At 43.7% G+C, this 15,430-nt stretch overlaps 1 protein-coding gene across 1 annotated transcript in view; it reads left to right on the top strand.

The window, feature by feature from the left end:
- Positions 1 to 12,712, top strand: part of LOC110495918 (contactin-associated protein-like 5) — a 33,624-nt gene extending 20,912 nt beyond the window's left edge. Inside the window, exons 8-23 of the mRNA XM_036952421.1 lie at positions 397 to 670; positions 838 to 981; positions 1,156 to 1,321; positions 2,223 to 2,329; positions 4,055 to 4,174; positions 4,459 to 4,659; positions 5,221 to 5,377; positions 5,544 to 5,671; positions 5,906 to 6,076; positions 6,355 to 6,573; positions 6,728 to 6,967; positions 7,682 to 8,002; positions 8,113 to 8,246; positions 8,373 to 8,676; positions 10,776 to 10,838; positions 11,048 to 12,712. Of these exons, the coding sequence (XP_036808316.1) occupies positions 397 to 670; positions 838 to 981; positions 1,156 to 1,321; positions 2,223 to 2,329; positions 4,055 to 4,174; positions 4,459 to 4,659; positions 5,221 to 5,377; positions 5,544 to 5,671; positions 5,906 to 6,076; positions 6,355 to 6,573; positions 6,728 to 6,967; positions 7,682 to 8,002; positions 8,113 to 8,246; positions 8,373 to 8,676; positions 10,776 to 10,838; positions 11,048 to 11,316 (3,018 nt within the window). The 3' untranslated portion in view covers positions 11,317 to 12,712. The remainder of the gene's footprint in view (positions 1 to 396; positions 671 to 837; positions 982 to 1,155; positions 1,322 to 2,222; positions 2,330 to 4,054; positions 4,175 to 4,458; positions 4,660 to 5,220; positions 5,378 to 5,543; positions 5,672 to 5,905; positions 6,077 to 6,354; positions 6,574 to 6,727; positions 6,968 to 7,681; positions 8,003 to 8,112; positions 8,247 to 8,372; positions 8,677 to 10,775; positions 10,839 to 11,047) is intronic.
- The last annotated feature ends 2,718 nt before the right edge of the window (positions 12,713 to 15,430 follow it).

Below are 15,430 nucleotides of genomic sequence, written 5' to 3'. Positions count from 1 at the left end.
GACCATGAATAACATTGCATCTGCTAGTGTGTGTGTGTGTGTGTGTGTGTGTGTGTGTGTGTGTGTGTGTGTGTGTGTGTGTGTGTGTGTGTGTGTGTGTGTGTGTGTGTGTGTGTGTGTGTGTGTGTGTGTGTGTGTGTGTGTGTGTGTGTGTGTGTGTGTGACGTACAGTATGTCAGTCGCGCATGCACATTCATTCTGTATGTGTCACAGGAAAGGACCCCTGACTCAAAGGACTCCAGAACAGACACACAAAAGGAATGACTTCCCGTACTGTGTACAATTTCCGTCTCTTTGAACAGTTGCTAATCAGCACGTCTCAATAGAAGAGTGTAGTAGGCTACCACTGAATGTGTATAGCATTGATCCCTACTTAGCCTTTCCTCTGTTCCCCAGGGCAACGTGACCTTCTCATGCTCTGAGCCCCAGCCTCAGATGGTGTCCGCCACCTTCCTGTCCTCCAGCGGTAGCTACCTGTCTCTACCCCTGGGTTCTCTTGGGGTGTGGGGGCTGGACATACACTTCCACTTCAGGACCTGGAACCAGGAAGGACTTCTGTTCTCCACCGGCCTGGCACAGGGATCACAGCACCTGGTGTTGCAAATCAGCGGAGGTCAACTGCACCTAATGGTCCATGGAGCTGCTGAGCAGAAAACCAACATTTCCATAGGTTAGCAGCTAGCTAGATAGGAAAAAGCCACCTAATGGCATGTCACATTGACTTTGCGGTCGCTAATGTTTGCTACGTTTGCAGGTAACAATGAACTGGCAGCATTATGGGACTGCAGTAAATGTAGCCTAACCCATGCTGTGTTTTTCTGTGTTCTGTTTCACTAGAAGTTGGTGTAACTGATGGCCTGTGGCATTCTGTTAGTCTGAGCTACAGAGATCGGATGGTTTCCCTGGTCTTGGACAATGAGCCAACATCTACCGTGGACGTACAAAGTCATGCAGACTCAGGCAATAGTGTATTTTTTGGAGGTAAGATGGCAGTCTTTTAGCTATTGCTTATTGTTGGTGGAAAATTGGTAATGACCCTGTCTTAAATTATGCTTGAATTTTTTAAGTGTGTGTTTTAATTCGATCATTGTTTCATCAAAATGTGTTTGATGACTATTCCTGGAACAATACAAATATTGTCATGATTTCCAACAGGTTGTCCCCAATACAGTGGTGACTGTAAGAAACCTACTGTGGCCTTCCAAGGGTGCATGCGTCAGATCTTCCTAAACAACCAACTTATGGATCTACCCCATGTGCAGCAAGGGCTTTTGGGTAATTACAGCAAGCTTCAGTTCGACATCTGTGGGATCCGCAACAGGTATGCTCACAAAATCTCAACAATTCATGTTTTTATATCTTGTATTTAGGCTACAGTATGTCATTTGTGACACTGTTCTATACAATATATGGGAAAGTATCTCTGTGTCTGTCTCTTCAATCTATCAGTATAACATGTGTATGACCTGAGATCAGATGGAAGGACTCCCATTACAACAGACTGTATGACATGTGTATGACCTGAGATCAGATGGAAGGACTCCCATTACAACAGAGAGCATTTTGCTTGGTGGATCCTAAATGGCACCAAAAGTAGTGTACTATATAGGGAATAGGGAGCCATTTGAGATGCATCCCCCTGGACTGTATGCCTGTACTGTCACACTGCCAAAGCCAGAAACATCCTCTGAATAATTTGTTCCCATCCCTCTAAGGCAGCTGTGTGTGTGTGTGTGTGTGTGTGTGTGTGTGTGTGTGTGTGTGTGTGTGTGTGTGTGTGTGTGTGTGTGTGTGTGTGTGTGTGTGTGTGTGTGTGTGTGTGTGTGTGTCTCTCCCATCCCTCCCTGGGCATCTATCCCTGCCAGTATTGATTTGCCTGTGTGCCAGCTCTGACTATTAGACTGAGTGAGAAATATGTTGTGGCTGTGCCAGAGCAGGCAGCAGTGATTAGGTTGACGCGCTCCAGGAGTCACACTCTGTTTCCTCCCTAAGCCTGCTCTATGGAGGGGTGGAGTGATGGAGGGAACTGGCAGAGGAGACAGCACAGACAGTGGCTATATCGAGGGTTATAGACAGTGGATATGCAAGGACACAACACTATGATAGAGGAACTGCCTTATATATCTCTTTTATCTTCTATTAATGGATTTTCATGCTACTGTATGCAGCTCTGCAGTCATGAGTTATGTTCGGAGTGTGAACATGTCTCTCTCTTTCCATAGATGTCTGCCTAATTTTTGTGAGCATGACGGACGATGCACCCAATCATGGGATACTTTCTACTGTGACTGCTCAGGGACAGGCTACACTGGAGAAACCTGTCACAACTGTAAGTCAAACTGTCACAACTGCGGCCCAAATGTAATGCCCATGATAAATTTGGGCTGACTTTGGATATCCTATGGGGCTAGTTAGAGACAATCGGTAAAATACACAAGATACACGGGACAATGTGTTAAAATTCCAATAGCTACAAATTTCAAATGCTTAAAAACCTCAAACCAACAATACATTTTAGTATTTTCCTATACAAATATTGAAAGTATTTACTGAGAACTAAAAGGTGTGTAATGTGAAAATATTGTCTCATTTACATTGTGTAATTTATTGATGGTCTCTAACTAGCCACAGGGATAGGCCATCCAGAGTCAAACCAATTTTGCCATGGTCGCACACCAGCTGGCTAAAGCTAATTGGCTAAATTATTTGGTTAACTCTTCCCACTGGTGAAGACACACAAGAGACACCCACATCAAACTACACCACATCACGTTTGAATTCAGTCATAGCATTTCTTTATGAACCAATTCTAAAACGAGGCCAAATCAGGAAGTGCAGTCGCCCTTTAAACTGGCTCTTTCATGATAGTGAACATCTTCACCTGTGAAAATATACAGTACAAATACACTCAGTGGACAGTTTACTAGGAACACCAGCCTGTTCGAGAAAATGGTTTGCTCCTACCGACAGTGAGTCACGTTGCCGTGGCTTGCTATATAAAGCAGGCAGACAGGCTTCGAGGCATTCAGTTACTGTTGGATTGAACTTCAGAATGGGCAAAATGAATGACCTAAGCGATTTTGAGCATGGTATGAGCGTCGGTGACAGGTGTGCCGATTCCAGTATCTCAGAAATGGCCGACCTCCTGGGCTTGTCACAAACGACAATGTCTAGGGTTTACCGAGAACGGTGGGATAAATAAAAAACATCCAGTCAGTGGCAGTCCTGTGGGCATAAACAGCTCATTGATGAGAGGTCGAAGAGCGTCAAGAGTCATGCAAGCTAACAGGCGGGACACAAACAGGAAAATAACGTCACAGTACATCAGTGGTGTGCAGAATGGCATCTCCGAATGCACAACTCGTCGGTCCTTGTCATGGATGGGCTATATGCAGCAGACGACCACACAAAGTTCCACTCTTATCAGCGAAAAACAAAAAGAAGAGGCTCCCAGTGGTCACGCGATCACCAACACTGGACAATTGAGGGGTGTGAAAACATTGCCTGGTACGACGAATCCCAGTTCCTGTTGCGTCATGCTGATGGCAGAGTCTGAATTTGGTGTAAGCAGCATGAGTCCATGGCCCATCCTGCCTGGTGTCAACGGTACAGGCTGGTGGGGTATTGGTATGGGAAATGTTATCCTGGCACATGTTAGGTCCCTTGATACCAATTGAGCAACGTTTCCATGCACAAAGAATTCAGGCTGTTCTGGAGGCAAAAGGGGTCCAACCCGGGTGTACCGGTACTAGACGGGCCCCTGAGTGTATATTATGTTTAATATACTGTATAGAGTGACTAAAGTTACATTAGTGTTTCCACTATTTCCCGTCACTGAACTCTCATTGATATTCCCATCAGGGTGTCATAAATTGTGAAGTGGAGGGAACTTTACTGACTGCTGAATTATAAAAGCTGCCGTGGCTTTCTACTTCACACCACTACCGTTCACACATTTTGCATGTGACAAGAAAATGTAATTGAGCTAGTGCTCTTGGCATACTGCAACACACGTATGGGCTATTGATATAAGTACTCATCTTGCTTCCCACAGCTATTTATGAAGCGTCGTGTGAGGCACACAGACAAATGGGGAGTACGTCTGGCAACTTCTACATTGATCCCGATGGGAGTGGTCCTCTAAAGGCAGCACTGGTCTACTGCAACATGACTGGTGAGCTCATGGCTTGGCATAGCCTGGTTAAACCAGACTGAATTGTAGTGAAGCAATGGTGAGCACAGCGTTTGGTAACCCGGGCTAGGCCGGTGTACTTTTCATACAGTTGACTAACCTGAATTAAATGAATCATTAGAAATGTGAAGGACACCTATCTTGGAAAACAAAATTACATTATAGTAGTCTTTCTCATGCTAATATGATAATTTGGATTATCCACTGTGCTGTTAACCAGATAATCCTGTATATAAAGTAAAATGTCTGCTCTGTCTTCCCTATAGAGAACAAGGTATGGACAGTGGTGGGACACAACAACAGGGGGTCTGTGAATGTGACTGGAGCCACAACAAAGAAGCCATATGTGATGCGGTTCAACTACACTGTCTCCCTGGAGCAGCTCCGCACTCTGATTGGACGGTCTGAGCACTGTCAACAGGAAGTGGTCTACAGCTGCAGGAAGTCCCGTCTCTTCAATACTTGGGGTGAGTCTTATTGGAAGCCTGATAAGTGCAAACAGTATACTGAGAGCTCAAGTTGAAATCAAATTACATAATGGATTTCTGCCCCAAAAGTTGTACAAAAATATTCAGTGAGTTCAAAGTATTGCCGAACCCTCTGTTCCCTTTGATTCCAACTCCCACTGTGAAAAAAACCTCACTGTCTTCGTCGGCTGTCTCGCCTTGGGATTTCTTGTTTCTCGTATGAAATATTGATGCGGACGGTCTTGTTTTAGATACAGGCAAGACAATATGTCAAGACAAGGTATTTCACCAACTTCAGAATTGCCGACAAAATCAATTAGTCTCCCTTGGCAGACGTTTGCCTCCCACAATGTGCGTAAGGTCGGGTTTACAAGACTAAAAATCAATCATGTGTTTTCTATGATGGCAGAAGATAAACCTCTGTGTGTGTAGCAGGTGAACACGTCCCATGGGCCAAGCAGACCACATTGGCCAGACAAAGAGTATAGTTGATGATGTAGTAAATCTTTTTTTCATTTTCGTAGAGATTGCATGATGGAAATAAATGTGCCTTGGTTGTAGACGGGAGGCCCCTGTCGTGGTGGCTGGACGGGAGTGGAGAGAAACAGACCTACTGGGGAGGCTCTGTACCTGGGGTCCAACAGTGCTCCTGCAGCCTGGAGGAGAACTGCATCGACATGAACTACTTCTGCAACTGTGATGCAGACACTCACTTGTGGTACAGTGGATGCCAATGTGTTTTATGACCTGCATTAACAACATTCATGTGTTTTTACCAATCAGTCTTTCCTTCTATAAATGTATCATTTCTTAGAGCTTTGAGTGCATCTTTAAATTGAGTAAACTGAGGTCATGTCTAAAATTATCTAGACTTTTTCCAACAGGGTAAACGACACAGGACTGCTGTCCTACAAAGATCACCTACCACTGACTGAGATTGTAATAGGAGACACCAACAGGACAGGCTCAGCAGCTGTATACAGAGTCGGCTCCCTTCACTGCAACGGTGACAGTAAGTTTAGTTCAGTTCATATAATTATCCCAAAAGCGAGTGTGCCAATAATAATTCTAGATTTTGTTCATACAGAATATGCCAACAAAAATTCTGTCACTGTAATTTTTAACACCAGGGAAGAGTGGAGCAAGTTCTGTATATCTGTAACAGTAAGGGGGAGTGGGGTAAATTGTCCCAGTTTTTACATTTTCAGTTACTTTACTTTCTAACTGTACTTTCCTGTATTTGCAGGGTTCCTGTGGAATGCAGCCTCTTTCTACCCCGGGTCATCATCCCTCCACTTCCCTAAGTTCCAGGCTGAGCTCAGTGCGGACATCTCTCTGTACTTCAAGACCACGGCTTCCTCTGGTGTTCTCCTGGAGAACCTGGGGACCACTGACTTCATCACGCTGAAGTTGACCAGTGAGTTGGTCTCTCCCTGAATCCCAAATCAACCAAACCCTAATCCCTCCCTAGGCACTTGTGTAAATGATAGATGATCACCTCAAGTTGAAACCTTTTCTGTTTCTAGATGAAAGATGACTTGGTATTTGATTGGATAGTTCTGATAACATTATGGAGAACTCTGGTTGAGTGGGGAGAATACATTGAGCCAAAGACTACAAGCCTAAGACAAATCCATCTTAAACAAAAGTGGGCCACCTTTTGAACTTGAATTTCTGTCTGTCTGTCCCCCTCAGCTCCCTCAGCTGTAACATTCATCTTTGACGTGGGAAACGGCCCGGTGGACTTGACGGTGACGTCCCCTGTCCCCCTGAATGATAAGCAGTGGCACTATGTTAGGGCTGAACGCAACTTAAAGGAGGCCTCCCTGCAAGTGGACCAGCTGCCCCTACACACTCTGGAGGCCCCCTCTGAAGGGCACTACCGTCTGCAGCTCAAAAGCCTACTGTTCATAGGTAGGCACTAGACCCAGGTCAAACCATAACAACACTTTCTTTGCATATTAGCTACTGTTTAGTTCCACATTGGAAGTAGTATTCTTCTATTTCTAGAGCATTTTAAACATACTGTTTATACTTCCTGTGTTTCCTACTTCCTACTTCCTGCCAGGAGGATCCACCTTCAAAGAGAGCACTTTCCTGGGCTGCATCCGTGCGTTGACCCTGAACGGCGTGACCCTTGACCTGGAGGAGCAGGCCAAGTTGACCCCAGGAGTGACCCCAGGCTGCCTGGGCCACTGCAACGGCTCTGCTAGTGTCTGTCATAACAGAGGGCGGTGTATGGAGAAAAACAGTGGATATGTCTGTGACTGTACACACTCTGCCTACAATGGACCACACTGCAAGAAAGGTGAGTAACAGCAATAAGCTAAAAATATTGTGAGAAGCTGAGTTAATGGCTGTCTTTGGGGTTAGGAAATTGAATATTTGAAAGTATGAAAATAGATTTAAAAAAGTATTATTTCAAAAAATTTGGGGAATGTATTTTATTTATATCACAAGGAGTGATCAAAGCATGTATTTAAAAAATCAGAGATACTTTCTTTTCAACCCCCATTGGCTCATTAATTTCCATAAATCTGAAACTAATATCACGGGCCAGGACATATTTTCTGTTGGATTGAATTCCATTCAAAAGCTTTGTTCATGCTGTTCTGGCTGACACACAACAGGACTCCTGCTGAGACGACGCCACCCATTATGGATGAATCCTGTATTAATCCACTGGCATCAAAGCAGGTTTTATCACTTCAGATATTCAGATATCACCTATTCACAGCGTTTTGAATGAGGTTTCTGGACAGAGTCGTGCTTTAGGGGAAGGGGCACTTGGTACCTCAGAGAATGTGTGACTTCTGTTTGATCCATTGATGATCTAGCAATGTTTCTTTGAGTTTTACTCTTTCAAGCATCCCTTTTGTTCTGACCCATTCAACATTCAGATAAGCCGGTTCTTGCAAATGCTGTCGGAATCAGTGTCTGAGATCAACAGCACAATATGGCACTACTGAATAAGGAGCCTTCTACACTAATAACAACATCCGTGTTTGTATCCCTGTAACAGAAGTGTCAATGTCCTTTGAGAGTGGCTCCTCGGTGACCCTTACCTTCCAGATGCCTTTCCCAGTCATGCACAACAGAGGCAGAGATAGCCAGTCATCTAGCAGTCAGCCAATCCATAGCCAGTCGTCTAGCCGTCAGCCAATCCATAGCCAGTCGTCTAGCCGTCAGCCAATCCATAGCCAGTCCTCAGCCATCTATGCCCACAACGGCGAGTCCAGAGAAAACGTTGCCTTCAGCTATCTGACGACTCACACCCCTGCCATGTTACTCTGTGTCAGCACCTACCATCAACAGTACCTGGCTATCATCCTGGCTAACAACGGTAGCTATCTTTTTGATTCTTCATGGATTCTTCCATGATTCTCTCCGTCTTCATCTCTTAACAACATTGTACGATTAGAAGCTTTTTTCTGACTTTCTTAACATTTGTAGGGAGTCTGCAGATCTGGTACCGTCTGAACAGAGAGAAGAGAGCAGAGATCTTTACTCCCAAAGTCTCCAGCCTAGCCGATGGGCAGCTCCACCGTGTCCAAGTACACCGGGAAGGCAAAGACCTTTATGTCCAGGTCAGTGATCTCTATCTAAATCTATTTCAACATAGCAAAGCATTATGCTTACAGCATAGACAGTCAGCCCACCTTGATGGCATGTTGAACTGTATTTGGAAATGTTTGCTTTTTTTCTTAAACCAGATTGACAAAGACATCGACCAAAAATACAACCTTTCTTCTGACATGAAGATGAACACACTACGATCTCTGACTTTAGGTAAAGTCACAGGTACATCAGCAGGACATGCTGGTTTGGATGAGGAAGTGCTTAGGGCAGGATCCAAGGGTTTCATTGGCTGCCTGTCGTCTGTCCAGTTCAATCATTTGACACCGCTGAAGACAGCCATTCTGAGTCGTGGAAGCTCATTGGTCCATGTTCTTGGCAATCTAGTTGAATCGAACTGTGGAGCGTTGGCTGATAGTACAACTTCACAATCAGCATCTGGTGAGTTTAATAGCATTGATGTGAATCATGTTCGGCTTCACAATATGGATTTTATTTATGCCATTTTATTAGCATACAGTGCATTCGGAAAGTATTGAGTTTTTCCCCATTTTGTTACATTACAGCCTTATTCGAAGATGGATTAAATAGTTTTTTCCCCCTCATCAATCTACACACAATAGCCCATAATGACAACGCAAAAACAGTTTTTTAGACATTTTTACAATATTCAGACCCTTTACTCAGTATTTTGTTGAATCACTTTTGGCAGCAATCACAGCCTTGGGTCTTCTTGGGAATGATGCTACAAGCTTGGCACACCCGTATTTGGGAGTTTCTCCCATTCTTCTCTGCCGATCCTCTCAAGCTCTATCAGGTTGGATGGGGAGCGTCACCGCACAGCTATTTACAGGTCTCTCAAGAGATGTTCGATCGGGTTCAACTCTGGCTGGGCCACTCAAGGGCATTACGAGACTTGTACCGAAGCCTGCATTGTCTTGGCTGTGTGCTTTGGGTCGTTGTCCTGCTGGAAGGTGAACCTTCACCCCAGTCGGAGGTCCTGAGCACTCTGGACAGGTTCTCATCAAGGATCTCTTTGTACTGTCCTCCGTTCATCTTACCCTCGATCCTGACTCCCAGTCCCTGCCGCTGAAAAAAATCCCCACAGCATGATATTGCCACCACCATGCTTCACCGTAGGGATGGTGCCAGGTTTCCTCCAGACGTGACGCTTGGCATTCAGGTCAAAGAGTTCAATCTTGGTTCTCATGGTCTGAGAGTCCTTTAGGTTCCTTTTGGCAAACTCCAAGCAGGCTGTCATGTGCCTTTTACTGAGGAGTGGCTTCCGTCTGGCCACACTACCATAAAGGCCTGATTGATGGAATTCTGCAGATGGTTGTCCTTCTGGAAGGTTATCCCATTTCCACAGAGGAACTCTGGAAATCTGTCAGAATGACCATGATCACCTCCCTGGCCTAGGCACTTCTCCCCCGATTGCTCAGTTTGGCTGGGCGGCCAGCTCTAGGAAGAGTCTTGGTGGTTCCAAACTTATTCCATTTAAGAATGACGGAGGCCACTGTGTTCTTGGGGGAAGAATTTTGTTGGCACCCATCTTCAGAACTGTGCCTCGACACAATCCTGTCTCTGAGCTCTACGGACAATTTCTGGTTTTAGCTCTGGCATGCACTGTCAACTGTGGGACCTTATATAGACAGATATTATATAGACAGGTATCTCTGTTTTTTATTTGTAATAAATTTGCCAAAAAATCTAAAAACCTGTTTTTGCTTTGGCATTATGGGCTATTGTTTGTAGATTGAAGAGGGGAAACGTTTATTTAATACATTTTAGAATAAGGCTGTAACGTAAAACAAAATGTGGAAAAAGGGAAGATGTGTTACGGTTTTCTTCTATCTCCTCCTCTGACGAGGAGGTGTAGCAAGGATCGGACCAGCGTGGTAATTTAGATTCATCTTTAATAATGATGAAAAAAACAAACAATAAAAAAACAAGAAAAGTAACACGAAAACCTAACAGCCTATACTGGCGCAAACCAAACACAGAGACAGGAACAATCACCCACGAAACACTCAAAGAATATGGCTGGCTAAATATGGTTCCCAATCAGAGACAACGATAAACACCTGCCTCTGATTGAGAACCACTCCAGACAGCCATAGACTTTGCTAGAGAACCCCACTAAACCACAATCCCAATACCTACGAAAACCCCAAGACAAAACACACCACATAAATAAACCCATGTCACACCCTGGCCTGACCAAAATAATAAAGAAAACACAAAATATAAAGACCAGGGCGTGACAAGATGTCTAAGTACTTTAAGAATACACTGTAAATCCAAATTATACAAAGGGTTGTAACGGCTGCACAGAGTGGGTCTTTAATGACTCATTAACTTGACCTCTCTCTTTTAGGTTTTGACATGAGCAGGCATAATTACTAAATTAAATGACTCATTGATTGAAATGCCTTTATAAATTCCACGTAGCCTTTCATCGTCCACAGAATATAATTGAAGGTCATGTCTGACATCTCCTTTGTTTGCTTGCTTCCTTCCGTCTGGAATAAATCCCTCAGAGGGTGTCGATAGGGGCGTAGATCGACTGAAGAAGACAAGAAGTGATTCAGCAGTCATTGGAGGTTAGCCAGAAGATCATCCCCAGTTATCTGTGTTTCTTCACATGATAAATTATGTCTAAAATTATTTAATTTCTGTCAATGTACAGCCATTCTCCCTGAAACAGATACTTTTTACATTTGGCGTAGTAGGCAGGATTGGGATATTCATGTTGACCAAGTAACCCCCAGAATGATTAACTTTAAAGTCAAAACAATGTTCTCTGTCTCAGGTCTCATCACAGCTGTGTTCCTCATCACCCTCTGTGCCGTGGCCGTGACGTCGTGCTTCCTGTATCGCCGCTGCAGCCACAGCCACAGCCACACCCACACCCACCCCCTGGAGAAGGCCTCCATCTCACAGAAGAAGGATTCCAGGCACAGCCCGGAACACAGCTACCCTGCAGGCCTGGAGAACAGCTATCCTGTAGACTTGGTCTTGGATCTAAACCTGGACCTACACAGCTCTGTGAGTCACAGCAGAAAGGAGTACTACATCTGATGCCACCATAGCCTTCTTTGCCCAATTTCCTGCCTCCTGTTCCGCACGCTGTTCTGCCTGGCCTCAAATACAGAACAGGCCCCTCTGGTTAGAGCAGCCATTCATCACAAAACCCAGTGTTAAGTCACCTGACTGTTCCCGGGCTATCTAGGAGCAGTGATCATTGGTGATCCATTCCCTGTGTGGCTACAAGAAGGACCCAATGGAGGATGGTCATGCCGCAGTGTTATATCTCAAAGGCTGTTTATTGGAGCATGGGAGCTGTACCTCTTTTGATGAGCGATGACAATTGGAGAACATTTATTGTGTTACATTGCTCTAAAGTCAGGAGACAAAAAGCCTCAATGAATCGGATCCCCCCCAGTGACTTTATAAGCCCGCTTTATATAGGCTTCCATTCTGAATGTACAATTAAAGGGATTTATTCATTTGGGGTTGGTTGGGCACCGGTACTCTAACTCACTTACTTGTATTCACTTGTGGATCATGAACGTGATAATGACTAATTAATGATGTTCGACCATCTGCCAAGGCAAGGTCTGAGCAAGCAATGCACCTGCTCTTGCTCCCTGGCTAAACCACTGATCAAATCTCGCTGAGAAGCATTGTGACTATGTGCCAAGGTCTTTGTGGCTGGCCCTTTTGTTCTCGGAACATGTCGTTTCTTTTTCTGTTCCCAGTATGTTTGTTGCGAACCTCACTGCCAATAACCCTCGTCCACCATCACCGACATCCCCTCGACATGTTATGCTTTTATGAATCACCAAAGGGTGGTGCAGTAAACTGATACTAGATGTCTGAAAGTCAAAGTGTAGTACAGTACAACGTTATGTGATTGTGCTAGTAACTTTTGAAGTGAATTGTCTCTCGACCTGTAGGAGATAATCAGAGGGAATCTAGGGTATAAAGGTAGGTTCATTCTCAGGAGAGCTCTTGTCCTGGTTGATGTTGTGAGTTTTGTTGAACGGAGAAGTACAGTGTTGTACAAATTTGCTGCGGTCTCCTCCACAATCCATGTTACTTGCTCTTACATTGGTAAAACGGCAAGGCTTTATATTTTGCACAATTAGCAAACCAACAGAACAAGTAAATTGTACAACAAATCTGTTTAGCAAGCTTGCAAGGTATACAAAGGAAACATGTATTCAGGGGATGATTTTCTGTCATGAAAGACGCATGATAAAGGATTGTTATTGCCTGGTTATATTATTTAAAGTGCATTAGGTCATTTATCTACAGTATTTTATTGTAAAAGATGTACAAACGTCACTGACACAATCATTGAATACGATTCATTTAAATATTGCAGTTATTTTGAATTTGTTTTATAGAATTCTTCAGGTATATTGTAAACAAATGTATATTTAATAAAGACATTTTTACAGCTTCATGTGAATAAGAGTACGTGTTGTGATTTGATATGAAATGTGTTATTCTTATCTCGCTTTATCTCCAAAATCTGTTTTTTTTTGCCTCTTCCGTCTGAGCTTGGGTCAGTACAAAGTACACACTTTTATCTGTCCTATTGTCTTAAAAACATTTATTATCAACGTCTGACATTGTGATTTATCCACAATATAATCGACCCCGCGCTATCACAAACCAGGAAAAGAAAACTCCTAAAAAAGTGCGGGTAGAGCATATTTATGAGTAATGCTCTTATGCGGCCATTCGTTTCTTTTTTTTTTTGTTGCCTTCAAGGCAAGCTTTAGTTTTAGGAGACTAGGGAAAAGCGGGGTGGTTGAATGATTGAAATGACTGGAGTTATCGTATATCACTGGGGAAGAAGCGGTTCTAGAGGAGTGATGAAGTAGACCATTACCCTCTCCCCTGCCCTCAGCTAGTTAATAATACAATTACAAGCTGTGGGCTGATCCTAAAATCAAAACCGTATGTCATACTATGGTCCACATTCACTGCTGTTGTTCTCCTCTCTTTCCTCATATCAAAATAAAATGGCATGCAGTGGGAGAGGAAGGCTGGCTCAATACTTAAAAGGTGGTACTAAGCATTTGCACATAAGCAAAGTTCGCACCTCCTACTAGTTCAACTTATTATCAAGCAAAAGAGAAAACGTTCAAATAAATCTAGTCTGGATGTTGAGAAACAACTTGCCAGCAACATTAGCCTCAGGTTGGTTACAGAGGGAGAAAATAATAGAATCGTTGACTGAGTACTACTGGGACATGCCGGTAATGAGACTATGTATCTTCCTCTAGCTGTTGTGACAGCTACAGAGATAGACATGTTGAAGATGACGATGCCACATTACCTGAGAGCTTTGTCTTCCCCAGTTCTCCACCTGTCTGATTAGCTACTATCTAAAGGAATGATCATGACTGCAAAAATGGATTCATTTGTTTATTGCATACATTTATTGCAGTCGGGAACTTATTGTGTTTTTCCCAGTAAAAGTTATGAATTCATAGCTTGTTAGTAGGCCATTTTCAGTCCGTTGCTAGACTGAGTGAAAGAGGAGAACAGCATGGCGCTTAGTCTTTGACTGTAATGATGCAGCAACCAGCATCCATTATGCATCGCGCTCTCTCTGTCCTGCTCTCCTCCGCTCCCTCATTACACCAGGTTAACCTTTCCCATAAGCTTCCAATCTATCCATCTACCTATCCACAGACTGATGAGGGTAAGGGCAAATGTGACTACTTCAATTCTACTTCCATTTGCAAACTAACAGAATACATTGGCCTCTTTGAGTGATATTACGGAATGAGGAAATGTCTAACGTGGAATGTAATGGGTTTAAAAAACTGACAAAAAAAGGAGAGAGAAAAATGGGCATTGATGAATGTGCCGACCTTGTAGACAGGATATGAAACCTAAAAATAACCGGAAAACAAATAAGGCATGTCTAAAGCGTTTAAGTCAAGGTGCGGGCAGCAGACAGTCGGGTCAGAGGCATAAACAACTTGGCCAACAAAATTACCAGCTGTCACTCACAGCCTGTAGCGAAACATGGACCCTCAGATCTTTCTCCAGGGACACTCATGAAAAATATCCCTGAGATTCAGCAACTGTGGCTATGCCACTTAACACTCCTTTCACACCAGAGCCACATGACATCAATTTCCTAGCGAGCGGCTAATTTTTTTGAGACTTGTCAAATAAAGACGACAATAACAGTGATCAGTGGGACCTTTCAGGCTCCTGGGTGAGGGTTTGAGATTTCTTCCTAGGACCGAAGGGCTAACTCTAACCCTTGTGATGGAATGTCAGAATTATCTGTGTCATCTCTGGTCCTGAAATAGCTCATGGAGAACAGAGATTGATAAGGAAGTACTTTGAGCTTCAATGGGTGTAGCTGTTTGAACCAAAGACTATTTGCTAAAGGGAAACACAAGAAAACCTTTATTTGTAAGGTAGGCTAGGAAGTTGAGCCTCTGTGTGGGAGGACAATAATATTCTGCTCTGTCTCTCACCGCTTCCATGCAGTAAATTGCCTGTCATGGCATATTTGCACTTCCAGCCAGCCACAACATTAGGAGAGGCAAGTGTATCTCAACCTAGTGCGTGGCCGTGCATGGGTGTGAAGAGATCATGAATAATTACAATTATACACTATACAGCTGTCTTAATCACAGCTGTATAGTGTTTTTGACAACATCTAAGTAAATCTAGCAAAAATAATGACTTCCTAATAAGACTCTTTGGAATGTAGTAATCCAGAGAAATTGACTGTGAAGAGGCACATCTCGTGTCGTATGTTGATTACCAGTCTTGAAATTGCTCAGGTACAAAGAGGACTAGATGTTTTTCTAACGCTTAACTACCCCATCACAGCCTCTTCTCCGTGCCATCATCAGTAATCAGAACATCTTGTCATTTTCAGCTTGATAACAGATACTCTTCAAAGTAGGTAATACTTACTGTGTAATCAATTCTGGTGAAGACCGTAGTAAGCCACTCTCCCCTGGAGGGAGCGAGCCTCCTCAATATTTTCTCAGCTGTGACGTTTACCCTCAAGACCTCGATGCTCTGGCAGCCTAGAAGTGGCCAGGCTCTCATCAAGCACAGGTCATATGAAATGACAGGCTGAGTGTTGTGGTTGAATGTCCACAAAGGCAAGAAACAACAAGGGGAAGTCCACAACACACGCATC

The sequence above is a fragment of the Oncorhynchus mykiss genome, chromosome 18 (genome assembly GCF_013265735.2).
Source record: "Oncorhynchus mykiss isolate Arlee chromosome 18, USDA_OmykA_1.1, whole genome shotgun sequence".
Lineage (NCBI taxonomy): Eukaryota > Metazoa > Chordata > Actinopteri > Salmoniformes > Salmonidae > Oncorhynchus > Oncorhynchus mykiss.
The sequence above is the reverse complement of the archived record's forward strand: the minus strand, read 5'-3'. Positions and strand labels throughout refer to the sequence as shown.